At 38.9% G+C, this 16,785-nt stretch overlaps 1 protein-coding gene across 1 annotated transcript in view; it reads left to right on the top strand.

The window, feature by feature from the left end:
* The first annotated feature begins 207 nt into the window (after positions 1–207).
* Positions 208–16,785, top strand: part of SDAD1 (SDA1 domain containing 1) — a 37,801-nt gene continuing 21,223 nt past the window's right edge. Inside the window, exons 1-11 of the mRNA XM_058547278.1 lie at positions 208–395; positions 5,011–5,115; positions 5,582–5,680; positions 8,240–8,350; positions 10,617–10,688; positions 10,820–10,920; positions 12,144–12,201; positions 12,865–12,939; positions 14,131–14,232; positions 15,591–15,660; positions 16,662–16,765. Coding sequence (XP_058403261.1) covers positions 306–395; positions 5,011–5,115; positions 5,582–5,680; positions 8,240–8,350; positions 10,617–10,688; positions 10,820–10,920; positions 12,144–12,201; positions 12,865–12,939; positions 14,131–14,232; positions 15,591–15,660; positions 16,662–16,765 — 987 coding nt within the window. The 5' untranslated portion in view covers positions 208–305. The remainder of the gene's footprint in view (positions 396–5,010; positions 5,116–5,581; positions 5,681–8,239; positions 8,351–10,616; positions 10,689–10,819; positions 10,921–12,143; positions 12,202–12,864; positions 12,940–14,130; positions 14,233–15,590; positions 15,661–16,661; positions 16,766–16,785) is intronic.

The raw sequence follows: 16,785 nt of genomic DNA, 5'->3' as shown, positions 1-16,785 counted from the left end.
ACTAGGTAGTGGTAGCGGTTGGCCGAGGGGAAAAAAAATTCTCGTGTAAACCACTACGGAACATTTCGGCAGTGAGAGTAAATTTGACACTCGGAGGCTCCCGTAGTGTAGTTCATTTTTTTTTTTTTTTTTTTTTTTTTTTTTTTTTTTTTAGAGCCAAGATGGCGCTAGCGGCCGAGAGTCCCATGCGCTGTTTCCGGTCATACCCGGAAGCACGAGTCCCAGCTGCAGCTGAGACGGTTGGCGGTTGCCGGCGGGGTGCGTTTTCTTAAAGCTCCTTGCCGCGGAGCCAGTCAGCAGCCAACATGTCTAACAGAAACAATAACAAGCTGCCCAGCAACTTGCCGCAGTTACAGAATCTGATCAAACGGGACCCGCCGGCCTACGTCGAGGAGGTGGGAGTGCGCCGTGGCCACACTAGAGGCCGGTGTTACGGCTTGAGACGCTGGCAGAGGGGAGGCGTGGCGTGGAGCTGGGATCCTGGGTCGCCGCGTGTTCTGCTCTTGGGTTCAGGGGTCCCTCGGGTGTGAGAAGGGGTTGAGGAAGGGACGTCCCTCAGGATTCGTTCTCCACCTCTTGGAAATCTGCTGCCCCTTTGGCTTTTCTACCTGGTCCCTACCACGAAAACACCCTTAAAAACCTCATTTTGCTTTAGGGTTTATCTCCTGACCTCAGAGAGGTGGAGAGAAATGGCCCACCCCCAAGCTCCAACTTCCATGGAGGTTTCTTAGCCTTTTCTTTTCAGAAACCCCTAGTTCGTATAGTGAATTGTATGTTAGAAAGCTTTCGACCGATGTCTGTTTCTGAGAGCCCGCGCTCTGTGCCATGGGCTGTATTGGGAGGGAGGGGGGATTCTCAAGTATAAGGGACAGACACAGGAGCTTAGTATGTCTAGTTAAACCAGGATTCAGTCTCATCGGAAGCTGGCACGACCTGGATGTCAGAATTTGCTTCGGTCAAAGATGAGGTTGAAAAATTAGATTAGATGCAGATTGTGAGTGACTTTGTATACTGACCTCATACGAATTGTGAGTATTAAAGGTATTTGAGCCGACAAGTGACAAAATGGAAATAGTGGTTTTGGTATGGTCATCTGTCAGGTGCCTTCTTCAGACACCCATTTGTCTGACAGGGGTTAAACAGGTATCTCTGCTGGGCATTTGCTGCAATTACCTGTATGTCAATATGAGTGTGTCAGATGATGGTAAACGCTATGGTGAAAAAAGTAACATACCAGTCTATATGTTGGGGATGAGACCGGTGTTGCAGTTTTAAATGGAATAGTCAAGGAGGACTTTCTTGAGATGATAATCTTTGACTAAAAACCTGAAGGAGGTGAGGGAGAGCTGTGCAGATATTTAGAGGAGGAATGATCTAGGCAGAAGGAACAGCAGATATAAGGACCCTGGGTCAGGAACGTGCCTGGTAAGTTTGAGGACTATAAAGGAAGCCCGTATGGCTTGGAATAGGAATGAGGAAAGCAGGAGTAGTATAAGGTGAGCCGTATCTTATAAGGCCTAGTTGTTTTTAAGAGCTTTGGATTTTATCCTGAGTTAAATAGAAGCCTTTACAGGGTTTTGAGCCCAGGACAACATGAACTGCCTTATATGAGAACAAGATAGCTGTGGTTGCCTTGTTTTGAGAATAGATTGTATGTAGGAGGGCAAAGTAGAAGCAGAGACACCAGTTATCTACAGCAGGAGATGATGGTGGCTTGGATCAGAATGGTAGCAGTGATGAGAAGTGATTAGATTCTAGATCTGGTAGGTAGAGAAAATCCTGGGAAACCTCAACGTTTAGAGGCTAGTGAGTTGCTGAGTAACTAGCAAAAGGGACTGAGAAAGCAGCCAGTGCAGTAGGAGGAAAACCAGTTAGTGTCCTGGAAGCCAAGTGCAGAATGTGTTCCCTGAGGGAGGGAGAGACCAAGCATGTCAGATACTGATAAGTCAAATAAAATAAACACTGAAAATTGACCATTAAATTTAGCAACTTGGACGTCATTGGCTATCCTGATATGAGCAGTTTGAGGAGAGGAATGGGTGCAAAAATGCAATTAGAGGAGATTTAAAAGCAGTGGGAGTATGATTCCGTTAATATGAAATGTCCAGAATAGGTGAATCCATAGAGACAGAAAGTAGATTAGTGGTTACCAGGGGTTGGGGATAGGGAACAGTGAGTGACTACTAATGGATAGGGGTTTCTTTTTGTGGTGATGAAAATGTTCTCCAATTAGATAGTGGTAATGGTTGCACAACTCTGTAAATATACTAAGACCACTGAATTGTACACTTTGAAAGGGTAAATTTATGGTATATGAATTATATCTCAAAAAAATTTTTTTGGAAAAGGAAAGCAATTGGGCAAGAAGTATGGACAACTCTTAAAGGAGTTTTTCTGAAAAGAAGAGAGAGAAATGGAGTGTAAGCTGGAGATTGAAGTGGAATCGAGAAAAGATTTCTTTTAAGGGTGGCAGAAATAATAGCATGTCTGTATACTGACTGGGCAGAAAGTGTTGAGGCAGAAAATTGAAGAGGAGACTACTGGAGCAAAGACCTAGATTGAATAGAGTGTAGGGGTTGGACTGGCCTTAGACGGTGGCCTGACAATTTATTCTTAGTAACAGGAGAGAAAGTAAAGTATATGAGCTCAGATGAAGCTCTGTGGTTGAATGTAGTACTAATGTGTGGAAATTATTCTCAGATTGCTTCTATTGTATTCTGTAAGTGAAATGGGAGACAAGGTCATCAGTTGAGAGTGAAGATGGGGAAGAAAGTGTTTGAGGTTTGAGAAGAGAAGACAAAGTATGAAATGGTTGCCTAGGTGAGGGGAAAATGTAGTAAGATTGCCAGAGTACACTTAAGAACCTCTTTGAGGTTTGTGGTAATGAATTTAAAATGAGATCAGTTAGTTTATTTTCTTCAACCATGCTTAGCTCTGAGAGTGTAGTGGTGGAGAAGGGAAGCACAAGACGGGCATTTGCCAAATGAGTACAATGATGAGAGAAAGGGGCAAGTGCATTGAAGTACATGCATGGAGTTAATTACAGTGATTGATCATGTAATTGAAGCTGGATGAGAAGGGAAGTTGGGGAGGGGATCAGTGAGGTACAGTGGAAAGGTAGTAGGCTCAATGGACTGTGGATTCTGGTGAGATTGAAGGGTTGTTGGAGTTGGGATATTATCAGAAAAGTGATGGAAAATAGGAGATGGTGATCCGAGAGGGGGATGCTTCTTGTGGAGATTATGAAGGAGTTGTAGTTATTGGTAATGACAAGACTTAGGATGTGACCGTGGAGTGAGGGCAAAGGTGGAGTAACAGTTTGAGATGATTAGAAGAGGAGAGATCAGGGAAATGAGGGGGCAAGGTATTGGAAAGACCACCCGTATGGATATGAAATCACCAAGAATTATAACAGAAATTGTGTTAGAGAGTGATAAGATAATGAACAAAGAGCTGAAATGTTCAAGGAATGTGGGGAATGACCATAGCTCATTAGATGACTACAACAAGGAGGGTTAATGGGTCTCCAGACATAAGATTCAAAGCTGGCGGTGGCGACGGTTAAGGAGGAGAAAAGGGTGCCAATCTGGAAGGATGCTTGTGCTCTGGAAGTAGCATTGGGAAACAAAGAGGACATCTATTGGTTCAGCAATGCTGGGGAAAAATAAACGCTGTGACAGTGTGTCAGGAGAGAACCAGGGTTTCAATAGGGAATCAGAGTAACTGGGCTACTTTAAAAGATATAGATGCCCTGGCCCTACCCGAGAGTTCTTGATTCCCTTGGTATGGGGATTAGAGTGAGGGGGATGAGGGATGGCCTGGGAGTCCTGGGCTTTTGTAGTGACTGATGAACATGAAGGGCATAATGAAATTAGTCTCGATCATCTCAAGGCAGATAGAGGTGGCTGGGCCATGGCTGGCATGGTGGAAGAAGTGGGATAAAGATCTTGCTAGCAGCACACTGAGTTCTGGGGCCCTCTCTTCATTCCTGTCTATGGCAGTGTGAAGTCAAGAGAGAGAGGGTTTTATCTGAAGCATGTAGGGGCTGCAGGTTTCCCTTTTGATTCCTACTCTTGGAGAAAACTGGAGGCCCAGAGTTTTGTTGGGAAAATCAAGAGTAATGGTTTTTGACCATGCTAAGTTTAAGAAATCTGTTATACATCTAAATAGAGATGTCAGACAGGCAACTGGATATATGAATTTGGAGGTCACTGGACCAGTTTAGGGCTAATATAAAGAAATACTCGTTCTCATAGTCTCTCTCTCTTTCTCTCTTTGTCTCTCTTGCTCGTTCTTGCTCTCTGTCGCTCGCCCTCTCTCACACACAGACACACACAATTTAAAGCCATGGTCTAGGGAGGGAGAGTAAATGTAGGGCATGGAACTGAGGCCTAGTGAGTTCTAACATTAGATTATTGGGTTGTTGTTAGGATTAAACGTAATTAAATGAGAAAATGTACATAATGAGTTTGGCACATTGCGCATGCTGAATAAGTGGAAGCTATTGTTAATTGCGTGTATCTATGGCTTTTGGCTGTTAACACATCCTATCTAGAACTCCAGAATAAAATCTTAATTGTTATTTAAAAGAAGAGGGGAATTTTGACTAGAGAGCTTGGTGCACTTGAGATATAATTTACATTTTCTGACTCAGTATTTTTCGGCTAATATCAGTGCTCTATACTTAGACAGTGTAGGGGTCATTTGGATAGTAAGTGGCAGAAATAGGGCCAGAATCTGAGTTTTTGACTCTTGCTTCACTGTTCTTTACACCACACCACCTAAATTTCTGATGATAAAGGAAAGGGTCTTTAGATTACCTGTGACATGCTCAGCTTTTACAAAACTCATTTTGAAGACTGCAGATAAGGAAAATAAAGTGTTTTACATACTTTTTCCACATCTTTTTCTCCATGCCACTATCAAAGACTTCTACTAAATAATTTTTCATTCTTTACTGATAAAGTCATATAATAGAAAATGACCAACTTAAATTTTATTTTTCTACAGTTTTTACAGCAGTATAATCACTACAAATCCAATGTGGAGATTTTCAAATTACAACCAAATAAACCTAGCAAAGAACTGGCAGAGCTGGTGATGTTTATGGCACAGGTAAGAAGATAATTTCTGAGTAAAACAAAGACAACTTGTTACACATAGTTTGCAGAATATTTTTCCAGTAATACCTAACATCATTCCATTTGGGAGTGGAAGCTTAATTAAAAAAATTTTTTTTAAACTTTCCCTTTTTGCAAATTTTATTTTCTCCCTGTTTTGAGTTAGAGGATTTCACTAGAACGTTTCTCAGAACCAGCTAGAGCAAAACTTTCAAACTGTTTGTTTTTATCGAATTCATCATAAAAGCATATTCTAAATCATGTCACACATAATTTACAAGACTAGAAGAAAAATGAAAGAAGTTAGAGAAATTAGCATGTAGAGGGAAAAAGATGATTTGGAACCATCTACTTCTATGAAACATAGACTTTTACTCTCCTTTTGCAGAGTATCCTAAATATGTGCGTATGAATTATAGGAGAGAAAGAGAAACTTCAGAAGAGCCTTTGCTTTGTTACAGATTGGTCACTGCTATCCAGAACATTTAAGTAACTTTCCTCAAGAGCTGAAAGATCTTCTCTCCTACAATCATACTGTCTTGGATCCAGATCTTCGGATGGTAGGACCGGTATTTGGATTGATAAATTGTGTTGTGTTCATGTGTGTGTGTAATATATGTTTAAACGAGAACAGCCTCTCAGCTAAACATCTTTTTAAAATGTAAATCGGAATGTATCACCCCTTCCTTAAAATCCTTCTGTGGCTTCTCATTTATACTTAGAATAAAACTCAAACTTATTAACATGGCCTATAAGTACCTACGTGATCTGCTTCCTGCCTGTGTTTTTGACCTCATCTCCTTTTCTGCTGTACTCCTCTCTCTGATCGTTCTGTTTTTCAGCATGCTAACCCTGCCAGGATGCTCTTTGCCCTCTTTTGAATAGGTGATTCCTTCTAGTCATTCATATCTTATATGTATCAGGAACCCTAATTACAACTTAAAGTTTTTAGAATGCTTAATTTATAAACTTGTGCATTACATAACCAGTTCGAGCATTTAAACATTGTCACTTTTGTGGTTGACTTTGGGTCCTGGCTGAGATCCCCTTTACCAGGCCACTGCTCCCATTTTCCCCACCTGCAGTAAATGTTGGCTGCTAATGGCCCCCAGCTGCCCTTTCTCTGGAGCATTGTCTTCAGCTAAATGGGAGCCCAGGCACCTGGGAGGGTGCCCTCCCAGCCCACAGGTGGTACCTGACTAACTCAGGGGTACAAAAGCCCAGCCCGTTCCCTCACGACGGTTCCAACTTTGTGTTGCAGTCTGTGCTCCAGGGCTCCTCTGTGATTGGACTAAAGCTAGTCTCCAGCCAAGGACACATCCTTGTTCAGCTTTTGTTTTCTCTGCCCTATCTTGCTTCCTTTCTTCCCTTCTAGAAGAGAGCATAACCTGGACAAATCGCTGTAATGAATCAGACTGTGCTGCTAGGGAACCCAACATAAGACATTTTCAGATTTCATACATCTGCTTTTCAAATACCTTTACAGCAGACAAATATCATGATCACAAAACATATTAATATCCTATGCCAAAACTTGTAAAAATGCTAAGTCCATAGATTCAACTTTGTTTCTTATTCTTACATTTCCCCAGGCTTTCTGTAACTTTACCATTTTTATTCTTCTCTAGGATTTTATTAATTTGATTAGGCCCAAAAGAAAAAGAATACCATCTCAGACAAGTCAAGGTTGCAGGCTCTGGGTTGTCAACTGATTGACTCTCAGCTGGGACTTGGGACCTGGCAGCACAGCCCAGGAGGCTTCCAACTCGAACCATTAAAAGACTTTTACTTATGTCGTGAAACTTTTCAAGTTCTTGTATGTTGTACAGATTTGAGATTTTGAGTATAGATACTTATTGTCTTTCCAAGTGATTAGGTTTTCGTTAAGTTTTATGTGGTGAACAGTACCCAATCAAACTGGTCTGCAGGCGTTATTAAATAGATAAATGTATGTTTCTGTATGATGATTAGTAGGTTTTAAAAAAATAATTAGAGATTTCCTTTGCTAGGAAACAAGGGATTAAGTCTGTGTAATTAGCATTCCTCTTTAGAGGAATCATTTAGAACACACTGGTTGATCCTGTTTTTAATTGGCTATTATAATAACCACCAATCCTTATCAGCCACTGGACTTTCTTTCTACCTAGTATATTTGCTATTTTTCCAGGACTTTTTGAATTATTCCCAAGTTTTTGTTCCCTCTTTCCTGCTTATACAGATGGAAACAGACTGTATTTCTTAGTGGAAGAAACAAAATACCCATATATATTAACTTTACTTAATAAAGTCAGTGAAATGAATTTTTTATATTTCTCTTTCTTTGACATTGTAACTACTTTTTTATGTACTTTTTATTCATCTCTTTTTTATGCATTACTATTTTTATTATTTTATGTTCAAGCTGTCACTCCCTGGCCAGTGGGAATTTTTTAGTCCCATTAGCAATACCGTTGATGTTTTTGAAAGCATCTTTGCATTCTGGCAGAAATAGTTCCAAAACTTTTCTTACTGTTTTTCCTCCCCCAAGACTTAGAATCAACTATTCTCCAAGGATTATGTGTTCTTTCTAATGGAGGATAGTATTAGAAGCCAAAATTTGGGTGATAAGGGTACTCATGAAAATTCGTGGTAAGCAAGAGTGCTACCACTGCTGTTGGGCCATTCTTAATACTAATAGTACTTCAGAAGAATGCCATATAAGGTTACACATCCAAATTGATTATTCCAATTTAGTGTGTTATATAATTGTTACCTCACCTTTCTTGTCTTTGTGGATTCATTGATCACTAGGGTTTTGTCATATGTTGACACTTCCTTGACCTCTCTGTATAAAGTAGCCCTCCCTCAGTCACTATGTATCAATTATATTACCTTGTTTTACTTCCTTTGTGACGCTTATCATTATCTGAGATACACCTATTTATATGCTTGCTAGCTTGTCTATCCCCTCTTCTGCTCCACCCCCAGGTCCATGAGGGAAGACACTTGGTGTTCTGTTCTGATGCCTAGAATAATGCCTAGTTAGTAGAAGACATTACGCTCTTTTGGGATATACATGCTCCATTTTCTCATCTTATCTTAACTCTATCGTTATCTTATCTTTTTTTTTCCTTCCTGAGACATTTTGCAAAGCTTTGATCTTGCTGAGAAATAAGAATCTCATCAATCCATCAAGTTTGCTAGAACTCTTCTTTGAACTTCTGCGTTGCCATGATAAGCTTCTGCGAAAGGTAAAGAGCAAAATTGCTTTTTTTTTTTTTTTCAGTGACATAAAACTTGTAGAGTTTGGAGTACTTTGAATTCTTGATGCTTCACATTATTGGATACAGTTAAGAGTCATTTTAGGGGCCGGGCCGGTGGCGCAAGCAGTTAAGTGCGCGAGCTCCACTGCAGCAGCCCGGGGTTCGCTGGTTCGGATCCCGGGCGTGCACCGACGCACTGCTTGGCAAGCCATGGTGTGGCAGTGTCCCATATAAAAAGTGGAGGAAGATGGACACGGATGTTAGCCCAGGGCCAGTCTTCCTCAGCAAAAAAAGAGGAGGGTTGGCAGATGTTAGCACAGGGCTGATCTCCTCACAAAAAAAAAAAAAAGTCATCTTAATGGGAAAAAAATCAATTGTTGTGTGCATGCAATGTAGTGGTAATAGCTAAACATTTACTGAGTGCTTACTTTTTGCCAGGTACCATTCTCAGAGCTTTTATATATTTATTTGTTTACTCACAAAACCCTATTGGATAGGATTTTTATTATTCTTATTATACAGATGAAGAGGCTGAGGCACAGAGTGATAGAGTAATGTGCCCGGGGTCACACTGCTTCTGAGTGGTGAGGCTGGAACATAAACCCAGGCAGTCTGGCTCCAGAACCCAGGCCCTTTTCCACTGCACTATACTGACTAGCTAAGTCAGAGCATGGACTGGACACTCATACCTATAATCGCTCCCACCTTCTTCCCAAAACAACTAACTTTTTTTTGTTATTAATATTTCCCTATGACTTTGTATTTGCTTATATAAGACCAGAAGCTGATGGTTTATGAAAGAAATTTAAGAAAGGAAAACTTAAGTTTGCATTCATACATTAACTTAAATTTTTTTTTCAAAGTATTGAGAGACTACAGCCATTTGATTTTAGCAATTGTAATTCTTAGTTTAACTTGTGGAATAAAAGTGGTCCCTAGGAATATGTTTTGGGTACCAGTAATATCTGTATAAATCCCAGTATCATCTTGCATGCAGTTAGGGGTTTGATAAATGGAGTAATTTCCTTTTATTTTATTTTATTTTTTTGTGAGGAAGATTACCCCTGAGCTAACATCCATTGCCCATCTTCCTCTTTTTGCTGAGGAAGATTGAACCTGAGCTAACATCTGTGCCTGTCTTCCTCTCTTTTATATGTGGGTCGCTGCCACAGCATGGCTTGATAAGTGGTGTGTGGGTCCACACCCAGGATCTGAACCCACGAACCCTAGGCCTCTGAAGTGGAGCACGCAAACTTAACCACTGTGCCACTGGGCTGGCCCCATCTTTTTGTTTTTAAACAATTTTATTGAGATATAATTCATGTACAATTCATCCATTTAAAGTGTGCAATTCAGTGGTTTTTGTTTGTTCACAGAGTTGTGCAACCATCACCACAATGGATTTTAGAATATTTATAGCACCCTCGAAAGAAACCCCATTCCCATTAGCAGTGACTTCCCATCCCCCCATCTATCCCAACCCTAGGCAACCACCAATCTGCTCTTTTTTTGGTGAGGAAGATTGGCCCTGAGCTAACATCCATTGCCAGTCTTCCTCTGTTTTGTGTGTGGGATGCTGCCACAGCATGGCTTGACGAGCGGTGTGTAGGGCCATGCCCGGGATCTGAACCCATGAACCCTGGGCCACCAAAGTGGAACGTGCAAACTCAACCACTATCCACCAAGCCAGCCCCCCACCAATCTACTTTTGGTCTCTATAGATTTGCCTACTCTGGAATATATTTTGTATAAATGGAGTCATATAATATGTGGTTTTCTTTGACTAACCTCTTTCACCTATCATAATGTTTTCAGTGTTCATCCATGTTGTAGCCTGTATCTGTACTTCGTTACTTTTTGTTGCCAAATAATATTTCATTATCTGGTTATATCACATTTTGTTTATCCATTCATCAGTTAATGGACATTTACGTTGTTTCTACTCTGGCTATTATGAATAATGCTGCTATAAATATTTGTGTGAACATTGGTTGGAAATATGTTTTCATTTCTCTTGGGTATATAACTAGGAGTGGAATTGTTGGGTCCTATGGTAACTCCATGTTTAACCTTTTGAGGGCAATTTCCCTTTTGCTTTAGCTGCTGCTTTTTGTTTTATTTGTTTTTGGTCTGTTTTGTGATAGAACGAAAAGTAGGTAAAATCAAATCCTTCTGTACATTTGTACTTTTCTCCAGATTGAGCAAGGTTAGAAATATTGGTTTATGTGTGTATGTTTTTGTTTCTTTTCCTCAGACTTTGTACACTCATATTGTGACTGATATCAAGAATATAAATGCAAAACACAAGAACAATAAAGTGAATATAGTAAGTACTCTTTTGTTTTCCATATTTACAGCATTGTACCGTCAGTATATTAGATTTGCCTACTCTGGATATTTCATATAAATGGAGTCATGTAATATGTGATTTTTTTTCTTTCTCCTCTTTTTCTTCAGGTATTGCAGAATTTCATGTACACCATGTTAAGAGACAGCAATGCAACTGCAGCCAAGATATCTTTGGATGTGATGATCGAACTCTACAGAAGAAACATCTGGTAATATATATGTATTTGTCTCTTAAGAAATAGAATCTTTTATTCATTTGTAATTACTACAGAGCACATACACAAATTTTTTTTTGATCTTGAGCTCTTTATATATCTCTGTCATAGATTAAGTTGGAATTAAAAATATAGAGGCAATCCAAGTGACTAATAAAAACATTAGCTACCATTTCATGAGCATCTGCACTTTGCATTATCTCCTTCAACCTTCAGAACAGTGTAATGCAGCTTATCTGGAATTATCCCCATCTTATAGATAATGAAATGGAAGTCCATAGAGTTTAGGTTTCTTAGCTAATAAAGGGCAGAGTTTAAATTTAAACCCATATCTATCTGACTCTAAAATCTGAGCTCTTTCTGCTCTGCCTCTCTGAAGATTTTCAAATCAATTTATCCTCTATCTGTAAATTACCATTTTTTGTAACCTTTGGCTTGTTGATATAGTATCGCCAACTCATGTCTTTTGCTTTTCTTATCACTATTTTTTTAAATATAAAAGTAGTATTCATTGCAGCAGAAAATTTGGAGAAGCTAGAAAAGTTTTTTAAAAAAATTATCGATAACCCCACCTCCCGGGACGATCACTGTTAGTATTTTATGATATTTCCTCCTGTCTTTTCTTTAACATGAATTTTTAATTATAGTTGGAATTTTGCTATATTATAGTTTTTTTATTCTGTTTTTTGTTTTTGTCATTATTGTTTTTCGCTTAAGTAGGTTCCTGTGTCATTAAAAATTCTTCAAAAAAGTCCATCTTAATGGCTACGTAATTTTCTGACATAAGACTGGGCTAAAATTTAATTGACTGTTTAGCGACCATGACTTTTTTTTTTCCTGAGGAAGAGTAGCCCTGAGCTAACATCTGTTGCCAATCTTCCTCTTTTTTTTTTTCTTGAGGAAGGTTAGCCCTGAGCTAACATCTTTGCCAGTCTTCCTCCACTTTATATGTGGGTTGCTGCCACAGCATGGCTGATGAATGGTGTAGGTCTGCATCCAGGATCTGAACCCACTAACCTGGGTCGCCAAAGTGGAACATGCTGAACTTAACCACTATGCCATGGGGCGGGCCCCAACCATGACTTTTTAAAATATTACAACTATGAATTCTAACATGTCAGAAATATTTATTATATTGTTATTTTGTGCCATTGTCTATGCTATCAAATACAATAGAATGAAAATTTACTTTAAAACACTCATTTGTCTTTCCCCAGGAACGATGCCAAAACTGTCAATGTGATCACAACTGCGTGTTTCTCTAAGGTCACCAAGGTGAGTGCCTGTAGGCCTGTGTGAAGGCCTGTCTGTGATAGTCTGCTTCTCTGGAGAGAAGGTGAAGGAGATGGGGATGTGAGGAAGAAGTAGCGTGCGGGCATGCAGTGCACTTTTAGTAATGTTTTCTTGGTGCATAGGCCGCTGCCTGGTTCATCTGCTTTAGAGGAGTCACACAAAATTATCATGCGTTTTTAAAATGCTTTGTATTAAATGATAGCCTTAGCATTTATTTCATGTTTTTGTCTATAATTCTTGACTCTTCTATTGGGCTCAGGCACAGCTGAAAGAAATTTAAGGACTACGTTTGACTTTCTGTTAGAAGGGCTGTAATGTCACTTTTCTTGTGTGGGTTGAAAAAATTCTTGACAGTCTACTTGAAGGATAGATAACAACTATGTAGAACTTGGCTGTTTTTATCTAGTTAAAGTTTTTATTAGTTATATATTAATAGGACAAATAACATTATAAAAATATTATGTTTTAATTAAGAAAAATGAACCCAAATCTGACCACTCTTTGATTTTTTTCTTCAGATCCTAGTTCAGCTACATGTCTAAAGTGTATAAAAGTATTTATTTATACTTTTAAAAATAAATAAAAAGTGTTTATTCTTTTTTGTAAGCTGGGTTAAGTAATTGACTTTGTTCTGATTGTCTTTAGATATTAGTTGCTGCTTTGACATTCTTCCTTGGGAAAGATGAAGAGGAGAAACAGGACAGTGACTCAGAATCTGAGGTTAGTTTAATCATAGATACTTCTGAACTTTACAGTCTATCAGATTTCATTATTGCTCTCAGTACAGATTTTGTAAAATCCATGACTACTCAAGTTAGAAAGAAACTAATATGTCACCTTCATCCTTTATTGAGTTCTGCCATGCTGAGATTTTATTCTGTTTTAGAATTTGTCATTTACATTCAGTAAGACTGGTTAAATAATTAATAAAACTTAGATTCATTCGGCTTTGTTCTTAGTTCTAAAGCTATACCTATATCTCACTATATAAATTTAGAATGAAAATTGCTGCCAGCATATTTTTGAGGTAGCGTGTCAATGTCATAAAAATTTAGAGTAGGGAAAAGGAGAGGAGTGATAAAATGGCATCTTTAAAAGGAAAAATCAAGATTTATGATATCATGAAATTTTCTTTATTAAAAAATGTTTTTAAAATTAAAAGGGAGAAATTCTAAAAAAAATTTTTCTTCCCATTTTAGCATTTTGGTAACAAGAATACTGGAATGCATAATAATGTCTTTTAATTCATTTTGTTATTGTGTTGTTAAATGTATGAACAATAATTCTTACTGTAAAAATTTCAGATACTATAGATGAAAGTTTTCTTACCCTGTCTTATTTCCACTTCCTAGTTCTTTCTTCAGATAACCATTTTGTTTCCTATGCATTTATATACGATTGTCTCTATATATTGTCTTACGTATGTAGTAGATTTTTAAAAGCTACATAAATAATACATGTATTATTCTGCAACCTGCTTTCTTTGTGTCGATATATATAGTTGTACTAATGCGTTTAGATCTTCTTACAATAGTACATGTAGGTCTATCTCATTCTTTTAACCTCTACATAATATTTCAGAATATGAATGTATTATAGTTTAAGCATTTCCCTTTTGATATTTGTTTCCAGTTTATTTTTTCAAATAAAAAGAAAGTTGCATTCTGTCTATATATTACGCTACAATAAAAATTAAAAGCAAAATATAAAAACCATGCTGCAGTGAAAAATCTCTGTATGTGCCTATTTGTGCACATGGGCAAATATTTTTTATTGAATTTTAAACATCATATTTATTTTTAATAGCTATGTGCAAAGAGTATAAGTACAAAGAAGTGGTTGAAAGGATTACTCTTTGCTTCTGTGCAGATTTTCCTTGTTCACAGTTTTACAAAGTAGTTTCTTCCTCAGGATGATGGACCAACAGCAAGAGACCTGCTAGTGCAGTATGCCACAGGGAAGAAAAGCTCCAAACACAAGAAGAGGTTGGAAAAGGCTATGAAAGTGCTCAAGGTGAGACATGTACCTGTGAAATGAGGTAGGAGTCACTAGAATGCAAAATAATGTGTTTTTTAGCGAAAGCTTGTAAGAATCTGAAATAAAGAAATAGCATTTTTTGAAAGAGAAACATGTATGATGAATTTTTAAGCACTAATTTTTTAGATGAATAAATGTTTTCAGCTCTGGCAAAATCTGTGACTTAATTAGTATGATTAAATTCACTTTTCACTTGTTCTGATCAAGATGGCCTATATTAGGGTATCTTTTCTGGATATGTCTTCACAGAAGAGTACATGAGTGAAGTACATTTTATATTTTGTAATGATTATTCTGAAAATCATTAGTTTGGCCCTGTGTTTTTTTTTTTTTTTTTTTTTTTTGTGAGGAGATCAGCCCTGTGCTAACATCCGCCAATCCTCCTCTTTTTTTTTTTTTTTTTTCCGCTGAGGAAGACGGCCCTGGGCTAACATCTGTGCCCATCTTCCTCCATTTTATATGGGACGCTGCCACAGCATGGCTTGCCAAGCAGTGCGTCGGTGCGCGCCCGGGATCCGAACCAGCGAACCCCGGGCCGCCGCAGCGGAGCGCGCACACTCAACTGCTTGCGCCACCGGGCTGGCCCCGGCCCTGTGTGTTTTTTAATGTTTATGTATCCAAATTCCTTTAAGTCTTAAGTTGGAACGTTCCCGAGATTTAATCTTAAAAGACAAAAATCACCTTAGTTCTAGTTGAACTAGAAGCTTGGAGCTTACTGCCTGTGTTTTCTTCTAGGAGTTTTATGATTTTGGGTCTTACTTGCAAGTCTTTAGTGCATCTTGAGTTAATTTTTGTGTATGGTGTAAGATAGTGGTCCAGTTTCATTCTTTTGCGTGTGGCTGTCCAGATTTCCCAACACCGTTTATTGAAGAGACTGAACATTCCCAAGGTTTAATCTTAAAAGACAAATCCCACCTTTAGTTCTTCTAGTTTAAAGAAAGGTTTTTGGAACAAAGATTTTTTTTCTTTTCCTTTTTTTCTTTTTTTTTGTGAGGAGATCAGCCCTGTGCTAACATCCGCCGATCCTCCTCTTTTTTTGCTGAGGAAGACGGCCCTGGGCTAACATCTGTGCCCATCTTCCTCCACTTTATATGGGACGCTGCCACAGCATGGCTTGCCAAGCAGTGCGTCGGTGCGCGCCCAGGATCCGAACCAGTGAACCCCGGGCCGCCGCAGCGGAGCGCGCGCACTTAACCGCTTGCGCCACCGGGCCGGCCCCCTTTTTTTCTTTTTAAATAGTGTGGTGGACTTGATAACAGCCTCTACCACATTTAATCCCAGAAGACTCACCATTGTAATTGAGTGTAAATGTTTTTCCTCTCCCTTTCTTTCAGAGACAAAAGAAGAAGAAAAAACCAGAGGTGTTTAATTTTTCAGCTATTCACTTGATTCATGATCCCCAAGGTACTATAATTATGACTTCCGAAGTTCCTTGTTGCCTTTATCTCTGCCTGTTTAGTTTTCTACCTTTAGGGTTACCAGGGTATACAAGATCCCTGGCACTTAATAGACAGTCAGTAAATACTTAGTTATTATTAGTTGGTTGTAGCCTAGAGAATTATGTTCTAAATTAGTGATTCCCAGTCCACAACAAAATAAGAAAAATGTGGAAGAACAGATCTCTTTGCAATTCCTGTCTTTAACAACACAGTAGTGGTAGGGCATTGTAATTGACCTAATGAATATTGACAATCTTTTGTTGGTCTTTTTTTTTTTTTTTTTTTTAAACTGGTCTGTGGAAACCAGAAGTTTGGGAAACCCTGTTCTAGAGCACTAGTTCTCAAACTAGATTGCACATTGAAATCACCTAGGGAATTTATAAGACTATACTGATGCTTGGGTACTGTTATCCTCAAAGACCTGATTAGTTGGTATGGGGTGCAGCTGGGCATTGGGACTTTTAAATGCCCTCTGTACTCTAGTGTATAGCAGTGTTTGCTAACCCCTCTTCTATGTCAGTGTTTCTCAAACTTTAATGGTTATACAGATGACCTGGGGATCTGGTTAAAGTGCAGATTCTGATTCAGTAGGTCTGGGGTGGGGCCTGAGATTCTGTATTTCCAACAAGCCACCAAGTGGACCAGCTGCTGGTGCTCTGCAGTCCACACTTCGAGAAGCAAGGCTCTAGAGAACTATTAAGTGGAGCATTTATCAGTCACTCAAGATACTGGTGCTAAACATCTTGGGAATCTTAAAGATTGGGCACCATTGAAAGTATATTCACCCGTGTATGAATCTTTTCACCTTCTGTCATGCTGCTGTTTTTACCTTCCTGGTTCAGCAGAGTGATTTCAGGCACAGCTGTACCAGTCACTGATCTAACTATTGCGTTTCTCTACACCTGTTAGATGATGTCATACAGACCATGGACCCACAGTGTACTTCTCTGCTATTCTCCTTTCTAGATTTTGCAGAAAAACTGCTAAAGCAACTGGAGAGCTCTAAGGAGAGATTTGAAGTGAAGATGATGCTCATGAACCTCATCTCCAGATTAGTGGGAATTCATGAGGTTTGAGTTACATTGTGTTT

The sequence above is a fragment of the Diceros bicornis genome, chromosome 8 (assembly GCF_020826845.1).
Source record: "Diceros bicornis minor isolate mBicDic1 chromosome 8, mDicBic1.mat.cur, whole genome shotgun sequence".
NCBI classification, from domain to species: Eukaryota; Metazoa; Chordata; class Mammalia; order Perissodactyla; family Rhinocerotidae; genus Diceros; species Diceros bicornis.
Note: the sequence above shows the minus strand (reverse complement) of the source record. Positions and strands in the feature narration are given on the sequence as shown.